Source organism: Solea senegalensis, linkage group LG12, assembly GCF_019176455.1.
Source record: "Solea senegalensis isolate Sse05_10M linkage group LG12, IFAPA_SoseM_1, whole genome shotgun sequence".
In the NCBI taxonomy this organism is placed as follows: Eukaryota; Metazoa; Chordata; class Actinopteri; order Pleuronectiformes; family Soleidae; genus Solea; species Solea senegalensis.
In genome coordinates this window covers 8405381-8423268 of record NC_058032.1, presented here as the reverse complement: position 1 = coordinate 8423268, position 17888 = coordinate 8405381, and the positions used below count along the sequence as shown (strand labels likewise).

Here is a 17888-nt window from a genome sequence, read left to right as displayed (position 1 = left end):
CGATCACACATCTTTCCTATCTTTTCACGCTGTTGACAGGAGCAGAGTGGGGTTAAGTGTCTTGCCCAAGGATACATCAGCATATAGACTAACTGAACCAGGAATCAAACCTACATCCACTCTACCACAGAGCTACTGTCAATTGCTCACAATTTATCATCTGTGTTACTGTTTTTGCTGTTGTAACACTGCAAATTTGCACATGGTGGGACAAATAAAAGAATATCTAATTTTATATAGAATAGGAGAACACAGGGCATTTTAATTAAAAGATTTATTGCTCATGAAAACAAAAATGTTTACAAAATAGATCAAGAAAATACTTACTCCAAAGATAAAACATTATTTCTCACAAATTGTCTCTGTACTGTTTTGTTTACAAAACAGGGCTTAATTACAAAAGTGTCCAGTTCCATTTAGCCATGATTCTTTTTTGACGAATTGTCTTTCTCTTAAGGGTTTTCCTTTTATTTCATGTCCATGAAACGGATGTCCATGATAAGCAGAGTGTGTCTGGGCAGTGGTCTGGGTGCTGGGGACAGCACTTTCATTACCTGAGCTTGTGTGTCCACATTTGTCACTACAATAAAGCCACACACAGGACTCTCCACGATGCCCTTTCTAGCCCCTTCCTCTCCGTCCTCAGCACTGCTCACACTTAGCACATGATATGTGAGGTCTCTTCCTGGTGTCACAGGCACCAGCTTTAGTTGTGTGTCATCCTGAGACATTCCTAGTGGCAAGCATGAGTCTGGGATGGACGGTGCGCCAATCTTATAGATTCGAACATCCGAGAAACGAACCTCATAGGAAAAAGGGTAGAAGGACAGTCCTCGGAAGCCATAGAAATACTCTCGGATCTTCTCATCCCGGGTGTCCCGCCGGCACTCTTTGGACCGCTCCACCACCCCCCCGGACTTGGGTAGAAGCACAACCCGCACAAAGTGAGGGAGGTCACGTTTGAGTTCATTGTACAGCCTCTCGTGATCCAGCACAAGCACCACATCCACCTGAAAGGCAGAGGCACAATGGACCAGAGCCTGGTATCCAGAGCCTTTCACCCAGCCACAGGTGTTAATGATACATCCTCCCACACTAGCCTTCCTGTTCACCTCACAGCGCTGGGAAAACACCTCGGCTAAGCATGACGTCAGCTTAAAATCATGAGAAAAGAATAAAATTACAGTGAGCAATGTTAAAACAATTAGCTGATGACAATGCAGACTAAATGTGTAGTTTTGAATTGAGGTTTTCTGACATCATACTCGTATGTTACAAGATAACCTTGTTGTAAAGTTTGATGTTGGTTCCTGGGGTAGTAGAGCCAAAGTGGTAGACCAAAGGAGCCTGGACTGAGAAACCCTCCTCCACATCTGCTGGACGCTCGATGCACAGTGCAGACACTGTCCCAGGTACAGACACCTGAAGGAGCACAATGTTCCTTATGCATTACATCACTGAGATCTGAATATTAGATATTATCCACAACTTTATGAAACAACTTGATCAAGAGGAGGAATATCATAAAACACATTTTGCATGAATTCTTCACAAAAAAATGCTAGATAATGCCAAATAATCTTACCCCACTCTGTCCCACATCCAGTTCCACTAGTGTTGGCCTCCTGCCCACCCTTACAGAATAATTTAACAGCAGTCGACACACTGTTGACTTCCCCACGTCTGTGGGTCCCACTACCATCACCTGAAGGACAATGCAAGAAGTATTTATGAGAAATTACAATTCTTAAATAAAGGTTCCTTAATATTTTGAATAAATCATATTATGAATTAATCTTTTTTCTTTTGTTAAACCTACCCTTGGCCCCCGCTCATTCTCACGCTCTGCTTGTTTCCTCATCTGTTCCAGCGCAGCATGTGTGTTCAGATAAAGCAGCATGGGAGTATCCTTGGACACATAAGCCACCTGTGATGATGAGAGAGAAAAGCTGGTCATTCACACAGCAAGTTACACAGGTATAAATGTGATACTATGTGCCATAAATTAAAACATTAAGGAGTCAAATTAGGCTCTTTGGTTCCTCCTACTGATGCTCACCTCTGGTTTTCCATAAAGGTTGACACTGCAGCCTTGCCAGGTGAAAACTGCAATCTTTGAGCCCGCTCCAAATACGTACTTTTTGTTGCGGTTTAGCTCTGACCCAAACACTTCAGCCATTCCTGTGAGGAGCTCCAGGTCAACTTGTTCTACTGCTTCTCCTGCCTCCACCTCAAACCTAAGTTCCGTCTCTTTCTCCAGGTCAAATCTGGTGCTGACCTTCCCGGTTGCTGGAGCATCTTCACTCACTTTTTCCACACCCTCGGTTGCCATGACTGAAAAATTAAATCAAGAAAAAAAAATTCAACTTCAATACTGTTATTGCAATTGCTTTCTTCTGTTGTCATGTTGTTTCTAATGTCTCTTTAGGTTGTTAACTTCTACATTCAGCTACCAATTTATTCGATCAACTGCCCATTTCTATTAATTCAAGGAACATCTGTCTGTCCGATAGGGGTGGGTCAAAATATTGATTTGGTGATATGTCATGTTCCTTCCTCGTGCAATACGATAATCAATACGACAGGGCATATTTCGATAATTTAATTAACAAATTAAGGAGCTCTAAAATAAACAGTTCTGCCAGTTTCATTCACTGGGTGTTGCAACTTGATGTCTCCTTTGTGGTGCTGCTGCTCAAATGAATGAGGGAAACTGTGGATGTTACTTGGCTGAAGGACATTTTGTTTTCTTTAGTTAGACCAGTACTTCTCAAATCCCCCTGGGGGGGGCACGGTGAGGTGTCAAGGGGAGTGTGTGAGGCAGGGAGGGACAAATCATACAGTTAAATAAACAAATATTATCGGTTTCTCAATTGGATTTTTCAAGTCAGGAGTAGCGTGAAAAAAATTATGTCCTGTAGGGCCCACCCAAGATTCTAGATTCTGTGATTCCCATCCCTACTGCCCGCTTTTCATCAAACACATTTACAACACTTTACATCTTGAAAACTCCCATGATTCACTCGTTTTTAAAGATTTAATAGGTAGCTTATTTTAGACATAGTTGCTGTTCACTATCTATAGTTGATTTTGACTTACTATCTTTGATATGCACAAGTTTCTGTTTACTCTGAATTCAAACTCAGGGCACTGCTGTGGCTCAATACTCGGTCACTTTCCTAGACTAAATGATTGCTTAACTAAGTGGTTCTGGTTCAAACCCATTGCTCGTAAGGTGTAATTAATAAAGTGGCTTTTGGGTTTAAATAACAAATAAATTCACTTTATTTTAGATCACAGTCACTGTAAGCGAACACACTAGCAGGCTAGCAGTTCGCATGCTAACTTAGCCATATTAATTTTAGCGGAAAAGGGACTGCGGTCTACAAACGCCCCCGTTATCAGTGTGAACTGCACGAGTATTTTCAAGCGAATCTCCATGAAATTAGTATGTGAATGAAAGGTACTTACGGACTTATATCAACTGTAATTGTAGAAAGAAGAATCCGTTAGCAATTCAAACAAACGCTGCTGTGGATGACCACGTGACGATAACGTCACGTCCTGCAACCGCCCCTTCATTTTTGAATAACTTTATTTAACCAAAGTCTGATCAGACATTGACGAGCAGTTTTCCCCATGGTTTTCCCTAAATTAACAGGGTTGGTTGGTGGTGGCGGTATTACAAAACATAGACATATGTTACAAAGCAGTTGCACGATTGCCCCATTCTTCTTCTTCTGCACTGAAGTGGTTTGGCCGAATGAGAATGAGGCGTTGTGGATTAGCCAGATATCTGAAAATGCTGGGAAAACACCCAGATGGTCTGTGCTAGTGAGGACATCCAGAGACAAACATGCTCATCACCTTGCCAACAAGATAGTTTAACATTTCTTCATGCAACTGGTCCATATTTATTTATAAAAAGATGAGGAGTAAATTGCAATGAAGAACTATAGAACACAACTTTGAAGAAAGCTTTGACAAAGAATCAAGAAGGAACAAGATGAGCATAAGAATGGAGAACTTAAACTGTGATCAAGAACTTTGAACAGTGGAGGGCAGCATTGTACCTCTCAATGTACAGCCTGCTGGAAATGATTAGAAAAGAAAAACTACAGACAGGATCGACAGACTGCTCTTTGAATTAATAGAGATAACTATGCTTAGAAATTGTATCCACAACTGCCTAACTGCTTCCGTTCCTAGGACCGACTGTAATCGAGTTCAGTCATGAAACCACAGAATATAGAAATTGAATAAGTCTCTTTGCACAGGGTCAGTTTGACATATTTTAGAAGAAAATTAACAGAAATGACTTAACTTTATTTACCAAAAACAGACATAAAAACACATCAACCATCAGGAAATAGATGAACAAAAAAACAGCATGTCTGTTCAACTGAGAAAAGGGTTCGTGTCAGAGAGGCTCCACTAGGTGTCACTGTGTGTCAAGATGATGTGAGCTGTTGGAGCTTGGATCATCAGAGGAGGGACTGAGAACTTCTCCTTGGTCGCTCCTCATCATTCTGCTTCCATGAGCCACATATAATGAAATCCTGCACACAAGGCAAGAATATTTGTATCTTAACATTCCGAATTTTTTAATTTTAAAAATAAAACGCAAAACAGAGAGAGGATTTTGTGAGCTTTTGTTTTCTAAACAGTGTTAGCACAAAAGTAGTGTTGTGTCCTTTTTCAATGAAATTATTTGTGACCTATAGTGTGTCATGCTAGTAAGATGTCACTGATGCATCCAGCAACCACACTCGGCAGAGAAAACACAAGCCAGATCAGGGTTCATAGGTACCCGTTTGCAGGTGATGTCTGTTTGTCGGTGAACTTACAGTTTTTGACATGATGCTGTGTACAACCAAAAAAATACATAAAAAAAAAACTTGGCATGGATTTTACACTAATAGTATAACCATTTAATTTCCAATGTATGTTGAATACATAGAATACTTTTTTATGAACTGCCGCTGTGAGTCTGTGCTGTACTTTTTTTCCCAATGTTATCTCAAAAATCTTTATCACACACCTTCCACTGGACATCTACTCAGACTTCAGAGCCTCCTGAAGAGCAGCAACAACATCACCAGGTTGAGGAAACTTGAGCTTACGCGGCGGACCTTTCTTTATCCCAGTCCACAGAGAGGTTTCTTGAAAGATCAGAGAAATCGGTCATTTGTAGGAACAGCATCACAGGTATGTTTCTTTTGTTACAAGAACTTTGAGAGTAAAACGCTTAAAACAAACGTGGTTAAATAAAAGCAACTGTGTTTAACTAACTCTGAAGCAAAATAACATAATCATCTTACATTTTAACTAGGACTGTCAGTGTTAATCACAATTCATTATTTAAATTGCTTATCGCTTCTCATGCATGTTCATGCGTGGAGTAAAAACAGCTGATCTATTAATAGCCAATGAGTATAGAGCAACTGTTGTTGTTGACATATCCGCTACGTGTAGTTTTTTAACGTTTACATTTCAAAATCCATCTGCCATAGTGGCTGGTGGTCAATAAAGTTAACTTCAGGCCCTGTGTCCAATTATAACAAGATGTATACTTAGTGAGAATGTTAAGTCTCTGGCTGCTGCTCTACTCTCCTGGTAAACAACTGCCTCCTGTTGACTGCTTAAGCAGGATTTAATGAGCGAGCAGAAATAATGAATCCGGCCAAGTATAAGCTTTGCCTTTTATCTTCTTCACTCCCGTAGTTGACACATCCCAGATTTACAGCAGACGTGAAAAGTTAAAAACTGAAACATTACTTTTTTGTTGCTTAAACATAAGCTTTTCCGGTATGTTCTAACTGTTCTTTCCACATACAACGTCCCACTTTGCTGTGGGAGTCCACAGACATTGCTCTAAACTGTTTTAAAAGTGGACGGTTGTGCAATGTAAACTCAAGGTATGTGTGGTATTGTTTTGTTTATTTATATTTGCAATCCACTGCAGCAAGTAGTGAATATTTATCAAAAGTGTATTTCATAGCCCGTGCAAATAAGAAAGCATAAACATTTGCAATACAGATTTTGTCATCCTTTTATCAGCCACTAAAAAGGGAAAAAAATCCAAGTGTGGAACTAGTGGCACTTCACTGACTATGATGGTCTTCCCCCAGAGACGCCATATGGCTGCTATATTTTTGGATTTGCCCTTTTCCATCCTCCTCACCTTTGCCTCCCTCCCGTAGAGTGATCTCGAAGCTGTTCCTGCGAGGTTTCTCTGGGTTGAGGATAACAGACAGTCCAGGGTGGGCAGCCAGGAGGGCAGATTTCACCTCCTCGGCATTACGCCCATACACTCGTCAGCTCTTACTGTCAAAAATAAACCATCAACAATTAGGTGGAGAACTGTAAGGGCTACTACAGCTACACAGGAAGTGTGGTGGCTGCACACTAATTGCTACTAGTCTATGCCTGATAAGTAGAAATCAGGGCAGCCGATGACAAATATTCAATTATAAGCACGATCGGTCGTGGGTGGCTTCCAAATTTAGGCTGATTTGAACAGATGATCTGGCCAAACTATTCTGCAATGTGAGGGGTTAACAGGCAGGATTTTAATGGCATTGTACGCATGAGAGTCTTCTTGATTTCACACCGTAATTATTAAACATGTTTGATATTTACTGACTGAACAAAGATTGTGGAGTGAGCAGAACCCCGCAATAACCAATGTGTGCTGGTTGACCAGGATGCTGCATAATTTTAAACCTTAACTTGTAAGCCAAGATGATTCCATCTTCACAGCCATGACTTCACAACAAATAGCTATTAACTGACACCAACAGTTTGCCTCCATGCCTGTTCATATTCTGAAGTCACAATAATACATGTGTGTTTCTGAGACATATCAAATCCCTGGCATCTTGATTACCCGCCAAGTGTGTGGACCTGTGTCCTTACTGGATCATCTAGTCTATGGTTTCTCAGGATTAAAACATTGAAAATCAGTAACAAAGCATGTTGTGTCTGTGGTCTCCCACATTTTTAAAATCAAGTCAGATTTGAAAATCCTCTAGTGCAGGGCAGGCATAAGCTTCCTTTACTCACCACAATTACGAGTGTGTGACTGTTTACACTTAAACAGGAAAGCATCATGATGATTTGTGTCTAAACTACAGAATGATCTGTGTGGGACTCATTTTTTCCATACATAATATATGCATTATTTAAAAAAGTATTAAAACAGTGTAAAATGTGCAGTTCAGTATGGTTTGTTTAATGTCAGCTTGATTATCTCTAAATGAATAGATGGTACATGAACTTTTCACTTTCAGATGTAGTACATCGAGTGAACACAGAGGAAGAGGAACAAAAGTAAAACTTCCAACTATAACAAAGATGTCGAATTATGAATGAGGAACTTGTTATGGGGAGCTCAACTACTGAGTGATTACTCACCAGTGTTCAATGACCACCCTTTGACCATCATGGGCTTCCTCTCCATGTCCTCTGTTGTCGTCGTCCTCCTCCTCCTTCACATATGGCTTCTCTTCCTCCTCAACTTCCGCTTTGCGTTTCCTCCCTCGTCGCACTAAACACAACGAGATACTCTTCGTCACACTGAAGTCACACACTCAACATACTAGACCAATTAACTGTGGTGTATAATTCAGACGACCTACGCTGTAAAAGGCTAAAAATCAAATCCAGTCTATGTAAAAATACAGACCAAAACATGAAGTGACAATTATTGTAAAAAGAGTTTAAATGCACTGTACTTGTATACTGACTACAGAGAACATTTTACTGTGTAACTAAAGTAAATTATTGTAGTGGTTGACCAGTATACACAACAAATCACACCCACCTGCTATCGACGCCATTACTCTTACAAAAGTTTCGCGCGACAGGGGACTGTACCATTGTAGAAAGGGGTTTGGCAGCGCGTCACGACGGACGAAACCATTATTATTATTCCAAGTAATTTTAGCCATTACGACATGAGTAAAATTTTATCAAAATAGTTATTTTCAAAAACCATTCCCCTTACATATTTTCACATGTGACACAACATAATGCATTTCCTCGGTGTCATCAACTTAAATACACATTGAAAAAAAAAAAGTAATGTTTTTTGTGAGCTACAGCTGAGAGTAAGCAGCTAAGCCAAAAAGAAAGTGAGAGAAATGCCTGGAGAGCAACAGATGGATCTATTTGAATACTCCAAAGTCATTGTGGACAGGATTAGCATTACCAAATCCTCATGTGTCTCATGGGGAGGGTGGCAGTCACATGTTTGGGCACTTAAATTGCAGAAAGGACGTCACAAGTTGCGTCGGTGCCAACAGACGTGGATTATATCTCATCCCAGAGCGAAGTGGTGCTCTGTTCATCCTTTGCTCTCCAGCAAACTCAAAGTCCACGTTTCATCTTAGCTGTGATGTCTAACAATAACCCTGTGAGGTCGCTCCTTGTGATTAAATCTTTAATTTTTTCGGAAATAGAGCACACGCACATACCATCACCATTGCATCTCTTAATCAAAATCTGTGTGTGCAGTCTGTTGCGGTTTATTTTTAGCCATGTATGCATGAACCTTCAGAGGAATGAACAGACCAACGGACACATGTGCCCTCTTGTCACCACACGGCACACGCTTCTCTTTTACGATCACATGCACACATTTCTGTGTGTGGGCACAAGCAAACAACAACAACAGATGGCAGCTTTTCATTCATAAATTCAAATCTACATATATATATGTATATATATGTATATGTTTGTGGCCTGTTTCTTTGGGACTCTCTATCTGATAAGTGAATTCTGGTTCCTAAATGTCTGGTAATCCTGTTTCCTGAGCACTTTGTGTCCTTAAAGGTTCTGTGTGTAACTTTCTTTATGGATTCTACGTCTCGCCTTTGTGCCAAAAACAGTATGCATTAAAGTGTTATGAAGACTTTACACTGAAGCTGCTCTTGCCCTTTTGGTAGGACTTTATCCAGTCACCTACACTGAAATTATGGGCTCCTTTCTGGTCACTGAATGAGAATCACCGCAGTGTTTCCACTCAAATACATTTAGTCCAATGATACCTCTGTGATGCCTCTCTCATTTTCCTCCCTCTTCTGTTTGCCGTGCCGTCAGGAGCAGAGGTTCACTGCCTCAGAGTCTCATGTTTCCACACACTGGACAAAAGGAGCTGGTCAGTGCAACCATGCTGCAAATGAGTGTTGATCAATAATGGATGCTGTGGGTCAGTTGTCATATTGACGGCAGCACTGCATTGTCACACTGATGTTATGGACATGCTTTGTTCTTTCTCAAGATGAACTCTTGGTGGACTGTGGCAGTGAAGGAGTTAATTTCATACATCTAAAAAGCCCCTTTCAGCCTCTTCATTCCCTCCCCGAACCCTCTGACGTCAGGGTGTGAGTCTACTGTTTATCCTCTGCAAATAAGACACGTGCGAAGGTGAACGTCAGCAAACACGCCAATGGCACGCAAACAATTACGTAGGAGCCAAAACTCAGGCTTGGCCAAGAAAGGCATAACCATGTGGGGGAGACTGTGACAGGGAGAGAGGAGCTGGAATGATTGGCGTTTAGACAAAGAGTGACAGAGGATGAAAAGCAGGCAAACACAAAAGAGAGGCAAGAAAAAAATAACATCGGGAGTTGAGGGAGAATGAGTGGGTAGAGTGTTTGATGAGCGCACATCATCAAAAGTCTGACAACTTCAGAGGAATTCTCTCTATTAATGACTTCTGCACTGGAAAAAACAGTAACCATGTCCTATGAGCAACCAGGCAGCTGCTTTCAGGCACAAATTGCAAACACCCACTGATCTGAACTTGGAAACTCAGCCATTATTTAAGGTTTTGATGTACATTAATCAAAGTGCTTCACCTCACAAGAAAAGCTGAGGGAATGTCCATAGTCACCCAACATAAGCTCACTACATACAAAGAAGTTTTACTTTAAATGTATCATGAATGTATTATGCAATAAGTCAACATGTAGAGGGTTATGATTCTCCTATTGATGTGTTTACCACAGTTGTAAGCAGGGAGTGGCAGAAAGGTCAACCAGTGTGAGTGTGAGGGTACAGAAGCTGAGACAAAATGTGAAACACTTGTCATTCATAAGTGAGTAATAGCTGCCTGCAAAATAGCAACTTTTTTCTCCAAAGACAAAAACTTCAGAAATGTTTCTTAAGCTTTGTTGCTTCAAGGGACAATTACTCGACCAAACCATTTGACACTGGTTCATAACATGTTCACTGCGGACAAGAATAAATGTGGCCTTGATGACAGGGTGATGGTGCAAAATTAAGTTTTAGAGCAAAAAAAAGTTGAGCTGTGAGAGAAAACAGGCCGCTCTTGCAAACTTCTCTACATGTAACCATTTGAATGTGTGTGTATGTACATGAGGGTGTGCATCATCATCATCATCATTGTGATTATGATGGTGTGAGTTATCCTGTCAGTCTGTTGAGGAGGTGTGCGAATTCTGGGACACACTGTCACATTTTCATCCTTGCATGTTCCCCCATTCAACCCCAACACCACCACCCACCCATATTGCCCAATATAGCTGTGTTCTGCACATTGTGCGAACTCAAAATGGGGTGAGGAGTGATCACATAATGAGATTGGTCACCTTCAACACACACACACACACACACACTCATACAATCACACTTCACACAAAACACACACGTTTCCACAGCTACTCTTCTTAGGACACTGCAGTAACTTCCATTCATTTGAACAACCAAAAATAATATGTTTTGCCTCAAATCAAATTTATTATGTCAAATCCTAACCTTAACCTAACCACAATTCAAATCCTAGTCCTAAACTAAACCAGTTTGTTAAAAATGATAGCTTGATAGGCTCATTAGGACCAGGTTTTGGTATCCATGAGTATTGATCCTGACCGATCAATAGTGATCAGTGTTTATGATGGAAAAGGTCCAAAAGCGGTAACAGATACTAGTAGTGAGGACACTCATAGACATAATGCATTCTCTAGCCCCTTACCCTAACCTTAACCATCACAATTGAATGCCTAACGCTAGCCCTAACAATAACCCTAACATAAACCTAACCTCTAACCCTAAAAACAGGTCTTAACCCTGAAAAAGCACTTTAAATATGCGAGGGCCATCCAAAATGTCCTCACTTTCCCGTTTGCGCTTCATTCATAGTGAGGACACCTATAGACAAAATGCAACTAGATGCTTAACTCTAACCTTTCACCTAACATTAAACTAAACCCAATTTTAACCCTAACCCTAAAACCAGGTCTTAACCCTGAAAAAGCCCTTTAAAGATGTGAGGATCAGTCAAAATGTCCTCACTTTGCCAAAAATGTCCATACTCTGTGTACTTTATATAATTTGCTGTCCTCACAAAGCCACAAATATAAGAACACACACATAACCATGCACCATCCCTATCTAAAGAATCGAGGCACTATGACAAAAAAATCTATCTGTTTCATCTTGAGGCTGACATTCATCCTTGAAACTCTTAATTTATGTAATTTTTGTAGATTATTGTAAAAGTTTTCCAATGCCAACTTTTATTTTGTTGCTAGGTAAATGTTTCTTCCATCTACTCGTGTCTGTGCATGTTAGTTGCTGGCCATTTTCTTAGCAGGCACACATGTCAGTGACACAACACAGAAACTCCCACTCACTTCAATTTCAGTTATTTCTTTATTTTTTTTATAAAGCAGAAAACACTGTGCTAACACACGTCTCTATGCTGAAAAATACAGAATCAAACAATGTCACAGTATCTTTCATGGTATGTCCATGGATTCACAGTTATGTAGAGGAGGAACATGTGGCGTAAATGAATAATGCAGATCACAGTCAGTGCTGGCATTGTGTTGAACACAAGCTCAGTAAAACACTCCAAAAACACACATTGAGGTGTTAACAAATGCAGCTTGTGATCAGTTTATTGTCTGCATGAGAAAAAAAACACAAAAAACAAAACAAGTCACTGAAATTGTGATTACATTTTATTTATTAAATGTGACCTGAAAAGGCCGATTCACCCACTCACATTCTCTTGAAAATGTTTAAAGAGGGTTCTAATGTATTAAAGTGGAAATTTAGTGCATAAAGATAATTTTCACTTACACACATCCTTAATGACAATATCAACAACAAAAAAGTTAAATATACACAACCCAACAGTCTGAATCAGGACAAAAACCCTCGTTGGTATTGGTAGTGAGCATCATTCCTCTGCTCTTTTGTCGTGTTTAAGATCTTGTGTGTGTTTAAGAGAGAGAAACAGTGCAGAAAACATGAGGGGAGAAATGAAGTTGAAAGGTTAAGGTTTAGGGGTCTTTGTCTTCCATTTAAAATCCACCTCTCTATCATCACAAGCTACCCTTTTCTACGTTGTACTTAAAAGAGAGTACAGCTGAAATACAGAGCAGTGGGTGAAGAGTGTATGTACAGTGATGGTGAGTGACTGGTATGTACATGAGTGGGTGGTGGTTTGCTGGCATCTTCACACAAGATTCTCTTACAATCTGAAGGAAGATAATAATCACCTCGTTCTTTTCTGCCTTACCGTAACATGAGTATCTAAATTCACTCTTCTCACATTTGTTTCTCACTCCTCCCTTTGAATGCCTCATTTGTGGTATTTCTCTCTTTTCTTTGTGAAGCATCTTCCCCTTAATTCTGGTTCCATACCACTCTTGAAAGTGGTATGGAAAAGCGAAATCAGTGAATGACAATGGTGAGAGTGAGTATGAGTGAGTGAGTTGTAGAAATTAGCGGTGAGACGCATCACAACGCCTGCGTCGTTCACAGCTTTGATATCAAAAAAAACCCAGCTGTCTGTTTTGTATCTGCCCGCTGAGTCATCTCACAATACTAAAGGTATTTGCCTTTGGACTCTTACAATCAGTCAGTTTTCAGCCTTGATTTTTAACATGCTGGTGAGCAGCAGCTACTTCGACACTGAAATACTGTCCTGCTCTTTGTGCGCTTCACCCGATCTCTGCTCTTTCATGAACAGCTCCCTGCTGCCTCACCTGTGTCCTGCATCAGTGTAGTGCCCCCTGCAACTCGAGGAGGTATGTAGCTGAAAGGAATCAAGATCCAGGTTTTTGTTAGAGTGGAAAGGAGCTGGTAGGGAGTTCAAAGGAGGAAAAGGGTGTGAAGGGGGAGAGGAGTTCAGCCAAAGAGTAAATGGAGGGAGAATGTGATTATGGAAAAGGTCAGGAGGTGCAGAAAGGATGTGGTGATGACTGAGGAAGATGATGTAGAGAATGCTGTGTTGTCATCGCTTGAGCATTCCAGGTCCAAGCAGCGGATGGAGGCGTCTTCGTTGCCATAGTTGGCCCAGTATTCTTCTGGTTCCAGCTTGGGCAGTGCTACTTCATCCTCTGACAGTTCGTACTTGGAGGAGAGGGATTCTATGGCATTTTTGGGGAGGTACTGAGGCTTGCCAGCAGAGAAGGGGAAGGCCTTCCCCGTCTCTGAGTTCTTCTGGTGCAACGCCTTGGACGAAGATACAGGCTTGTTCTTGGAGAACCACCAGCGGGTCTTGGTGCTGAAAGTGGTTGTGGTGGTTCCGGCCAGAGAGCCAGGGTCAGGCAGAGGGCAGAGGGCAAAGTCCAACTCCCGGAGGAATCTGAGGTCCTGGCCACGTCGTTGGGATGGGGAGGAACACATTAGGTCAGAGGAGGAGATGCGGGCCTTGCGGAACCATTCCCACAGGGGACGAGCTTCGCACCCGCAGGACCAAGGGTTACCATTCAGGCGGAGGAACTGAATGCCCTGGGTATCTCTCATTGCCTGGCCTGGCAGCTCAGCCAGGGAGTTGTTGAACAGGTAAAGGATGGTCAGGCGGCCCAGGTCACGGAAAGCACGGCGGTTGACCTGCCTGATGCGGTTGTCATGGAGGAGGAGGCGGTCCAGGTTGACCAGGCCCCTGAATGCGTTTTCAGAAACGGCACGGATGCGATTTCCATGGAGGAAGAGATGGGTGAGGTTGACCAGGTCTGAGAACAGGTCGTCCTGCAGAAAGTGGAGCTGATTTTCCTGAAGCAGAGTCGAAATAGAAGAAGATTTAGTGGAAGAGGAAAAAACAGGTGGGAACATTACAGATGTTGTGTTTCAAAAAGTAATATTTAAATTTCAATGGATTAAAGAGAGAAACGTTCTGGCTAATGTAATAGATCTTGTCATTTTATGAAGAAAAAAAAGTCTCTCACTTCCTCTGAAGTTACAATATATCATGTACACTTAAAGAAGCAGTGTCACTGTAATTGGTGGTGACCTGGAACTGTAATGAATGTGAGAAGACTTTCTTTCTTTCACTTGGCAGGGACATGCAACAACTGAGATCTTATGGTGAGCTGCTAAACATTCTCAGCAACCCAAATTTTCATTGAGTATGTGTATATTATAAATATTTTATTACTTTTAATAAAAAAATGTATTACTCTTGGTAACATAGATGGTATTCACCTTGTAGGAAGAATATGGAAATATGTGAAGCATTCCCGCTGTGTTACTTCGGTGAAATCATTTGGTTTTATGTCTATATAGTGCGTGTGTGTGTTTTTCAGTGTGTGCTCTGTGCTTTACCTGCAGGTAGAGAAACTGCAGACTGTACAACTTGCGGAAGAGGTCATGGGGGAGAGCAGCCAGCTTGCAGCGGTGCATGTGCAGGCTCTGCAGCTTCTCCAGCCCCCTGAAAGCTCCACCTTCAAGACGTCGTAGCAAAGGGTTGTCACCTAGATCGAGCTCCTCCAGCACCCTGAGGTTACTGAATGCTCCGGCCTCAATCCATGTGATATTGTTGCCATATAGCCACAGCACCTGCAGAGACAAATAAAGAACAATGTGTTCAAATATGTATAAATACTATGGGTCCCCATATAAAAAGGAACTAGACTTTTTTCTACCTGTGTTTCAAATCCAAAAGAGTCTGCTCGAAGCTCTGTAATGCGGTTGTTCTGCAGAAATACACGTTGAGAATCATAGGGCACACCAGCGGGAACTATGGTGAGGTTCTGGGACTGGCAGCTGACCGTCATGGGCGTAGGGTAACACACACATAGCCTGGGGCATGCGGTCACCCCGCTCGGCTTCACCACCACCAGCCACAGAATCAGCCACAGAGACAATCCGCCTGGAGAGAGAAAGATAGAGAGAAAGAGAGTTAGGATGGATGTGTTATTTCTAATGAGAAATAAAGAAAACACATGAAGTCCAAGTTAGCAGCATATGCAGGGACATTAATGCAAATTGTGTTATTCCTGGTTTTGGTGAATGTGCACACCTGTGTATGAAAGACTTTGTGTCTTTTGTGTGATTTTTGGCACAAGCCATTCCTGGACGTCTACCAAAGCTATGGCTGTCGTCAGTGATTCATGTGAGCCCTGCTGTGCTCTCACCTGTGACCTGTTGATAATCCCCAGAACTATGGGGCTCATCAATAATTCAGATCATAGGAATCATTCATTCAACAATATCCACCTGATCCTTTTACAAAGGTCTCAGTTTCTGGCACGATTACACAACTGTGTAGCGCAACAATTCAGAAAAAACCCTCCCAAAATAATGATAATAATTATGGAAAAAACAGACTTATGAGACAAAATCCACGAATCACACGTGACGTGGCTCACTGCATTCAATTGACCCGGTTTTCTAGTTCTCAGGCTTTTTTTTCCTTTCCGGAAGCATTTCTGTTGAGCGGCAGAGAACAGGAGCGACGGCACGCGTAAAACACGCAAAACGGGTAAACAGAACCGGATCAGTTTCGGTTCTTCTCAATAATGCAGAAGCTTCTTGGCAGAGCTCAGATAACTGCACACAAGCGTGTTCACCGCGGGAAAGGCGCATGCATTAATTAATGATGAGGTTCCCATTCATCTGGTGTGCGCAAGATTTTCCATCGGATGACCTCTCCACAAGTCGGACCATGAGCTGAAGCTACGTGGGACACTGTTAGGAAAACTGCGCGATAGGACGCACGTGAAGTGTCGTGGAGAAAAGTTCAAGAGCGTGCGTAAATCAAGCCTGTTTCTCCGTGCGTAAAAGAGATGGAGACATGCTAAAGGAAAGCCAATGCAGATAAAGGCACTGCTTTATGAAATATATATATAATATAACATTAAGGGATACATTTGATTCCTTACAGTCATTTGCGCCCCCAAGATTTTTAAAAAAAAGTGTGTTCACCCATAGCCAAAAAGGGTGTTAAACACTCCCTTTTAGTAACAACTGTGCGTAAACCACAACAATAAATCACACCGCAAATCTTACTGAAATCACTAACATTTTATGAAGAACCAGTGACCGACAAGCTGTATGGATTTAAAGTGCATCTCATGCTGCAGGTGCAGGATGGCGCAAAAACTCACTCTTAAAGTTGTGGGCGCTGGAGCTCTTCATGGTCCTGCGAATCCCCATCTCGAACCAAAGCCGAAAGCGAGTTAGCCTGCGCGGCGTGGAAGTGCCTGCTTGCTGCTATCTCTGCTCAGGTTCAGCTCTGGTGACCGAGTGGCTGCGGCTTCAAGCAGTGACGTGAAGGAGTCCCGGTACGACGTTTATACCCGCGGCTGCTCTGCGCCCACAGCCGTAGGCAGCGGAGGATCCTCTCTACGTCAGGCCGGGAGGAGGGGGGAGAGTGACGGCAGGAAGCGACTGGAAAGGCAGTCGCGGAGCAGGTTTTTTGTTTTTTGTTACAGTGGTGAGGCACCAGTGTGTGTGTCAAAAGGCTTGTTTTGACACACACGATATAATGGTTCAGTTATTTTGAAGTGTGGTTGTAAGAGATTGACACATTATCATCAGTCAGTACATTTCCATGCACAGCTTTGCTGACTGATAACTTGGCTGCCAGCAAATGGAATGTTGAGGGTTTGATTCCCAGCTTCACTAGTCTGCATGCCAATGTGTCCTTGGGCAAGACACTTGATCCCACATTGCCTGCTCCTGGTGTGTGAATGGGTATGAGGGGTGATATATAGCACCAAATTCATTCATTCATTCATCGTCGTGGGGGGCACTAGTGCAATCCCAGCTAATATAGGGTGAAAGGTGGATTCACACCCCAGACAGGTTGCCAGTCCATCACGGGGCCACATGGAGATAAACGACCATTCTCTCTCATCTATAGTCAATTTAGAAAACATGCAAACTCCATGCAGAAAGGCCCTTGGTCCTACTGGGTTGCGAACCCTGGCCTGCTACAACGCTGCATCTATCCATTCAGCTGCTTTTACATTAGCAGACACTTTTCTCCAACCTGCCAGGGGTGGAGTTGTGGACTTGTGACCATGATGTCTCTGCACATGGGGTACTGGTCTTAACCATTGAGCTAACACACCCCAATGGGGCGCTATCTCCACATGAGGCTTGTGGGGGTTGCTTTTCCAATCTCAGCTCACATGGGTGATAGGTTGATAGGCTGGGTACACCCTGTCCAGGTTGTCAGTCCAATACAGGGCCATATAAAGACAAACAATCATCCTCTTTCACACCTGGTGAATTTATCTAATCACCATATAGCATGTTTTTGGAATGTGGGAGGACCGAGCAGAAAGACCTTTGTTCTGACCGGGTCTCGAACCCTGGTCTTCTTGCTGCAAAGGCAAGAGTGCAAAGCACTACACCAACCGTGTGGAGCAACACCGCATTAATGTGTGAATAAATGGGAGTGAATAAGTGAATAGCAAACCTTGTAGTTAAAAGCACCTATGAGTGGTCACAGACCTTTTACCATTTAACAAAAGGCTGATCTAATAAGTTTTACAGAATAAGAAATAAAAAATAAGTCTATGTCACCTTAAGAATATGTTTGCTGCTGCTTGTTCTCACTGTAAAAGCCTTTTCTGGTTTGGACACTCCCACACCAAAGCCCATATAGAGAATATCAGCCT

At 42.2% G+C, this 17888-nt stretch overlaps 3 protein-coding genes across 3 annotated transcripts; all 3 read right to left on the bottom strand.

Annotated features, from left to right (window-relative positions):
• Positions 1–259: 259 nt before the first annotated feature.
• On the bottom strand, positions 260–3579 carry clp1 (cleavage factor polyribonucleotide kinase subunit 1). Its single transcript, XM_044041106.1, has 6 exons — positions 3472–3579; positions 2060–2334; positions 1820–1927; positions 1586–1705; positions 1285–1422; positions 260–1154 (listed from the first exon to the last, which is right to left on the bottom strand). Exons 2-6 carry the CDS (start codon positions 2330–2332, stop codon positions 468–470), a joined length of 1326 nt encoding a protein of 441 aa, XP_043897041.1. The 5' UTR covers positions 2333–2334; positions 3472–3579; the 3' UTR covers positions 260–467.
• Positions 3580–4305: 726 nt separating this feature from the next.
• selenoh (selenoprotein H) lies at positions 4306–7870 on the bottom strand. The gene is made up of 5 exons (XM_044041107.1): positions 7826–7870; positions 7417–7549; positions 6185–6327; positions 5042–5162; positions 4306–4559 (listed from the first exon to the last, which is right to left on the bottom strand). The coding sequence occupies exons 1-4, from the start codon at positions 7839–7841 to the stop codon at positions 5056–5058; spliced, it is 399 nt and encodes a 132-aa protein (XP_043897042.1). The 5' UTR covers positions 7842–7870; the 3' UTR covers positions 4306–4559; positions 5042–5055.
• Positions 7871–11660: 3790 nt separating this feature from the next.
• On the bottom strand, positions 11661–16508 carry rtn4rl2b (reticulon 4 receptor-like 2b). Its single transcript, XM_044039843.1, has 4 exons — positions 16368–16508; positions 14904–15130; positions 14584–14817; positions 11661–14034 (listed from the first exon to the last, which is right to left on the bottom strand). Exons 1-4 carry the CDS (start codon positions 16414–16416, stop codon positions 13165–13167), a joined length of 1380 nt encoding a protein of 459 aa, XP_043895778.1. The 5' UTR covers positions 16417–16508; the 3' UTR covers positions 11661–13164.
• Between the last annotated feature and the right edge of the window lie 1380 nt (positions 16509–17888).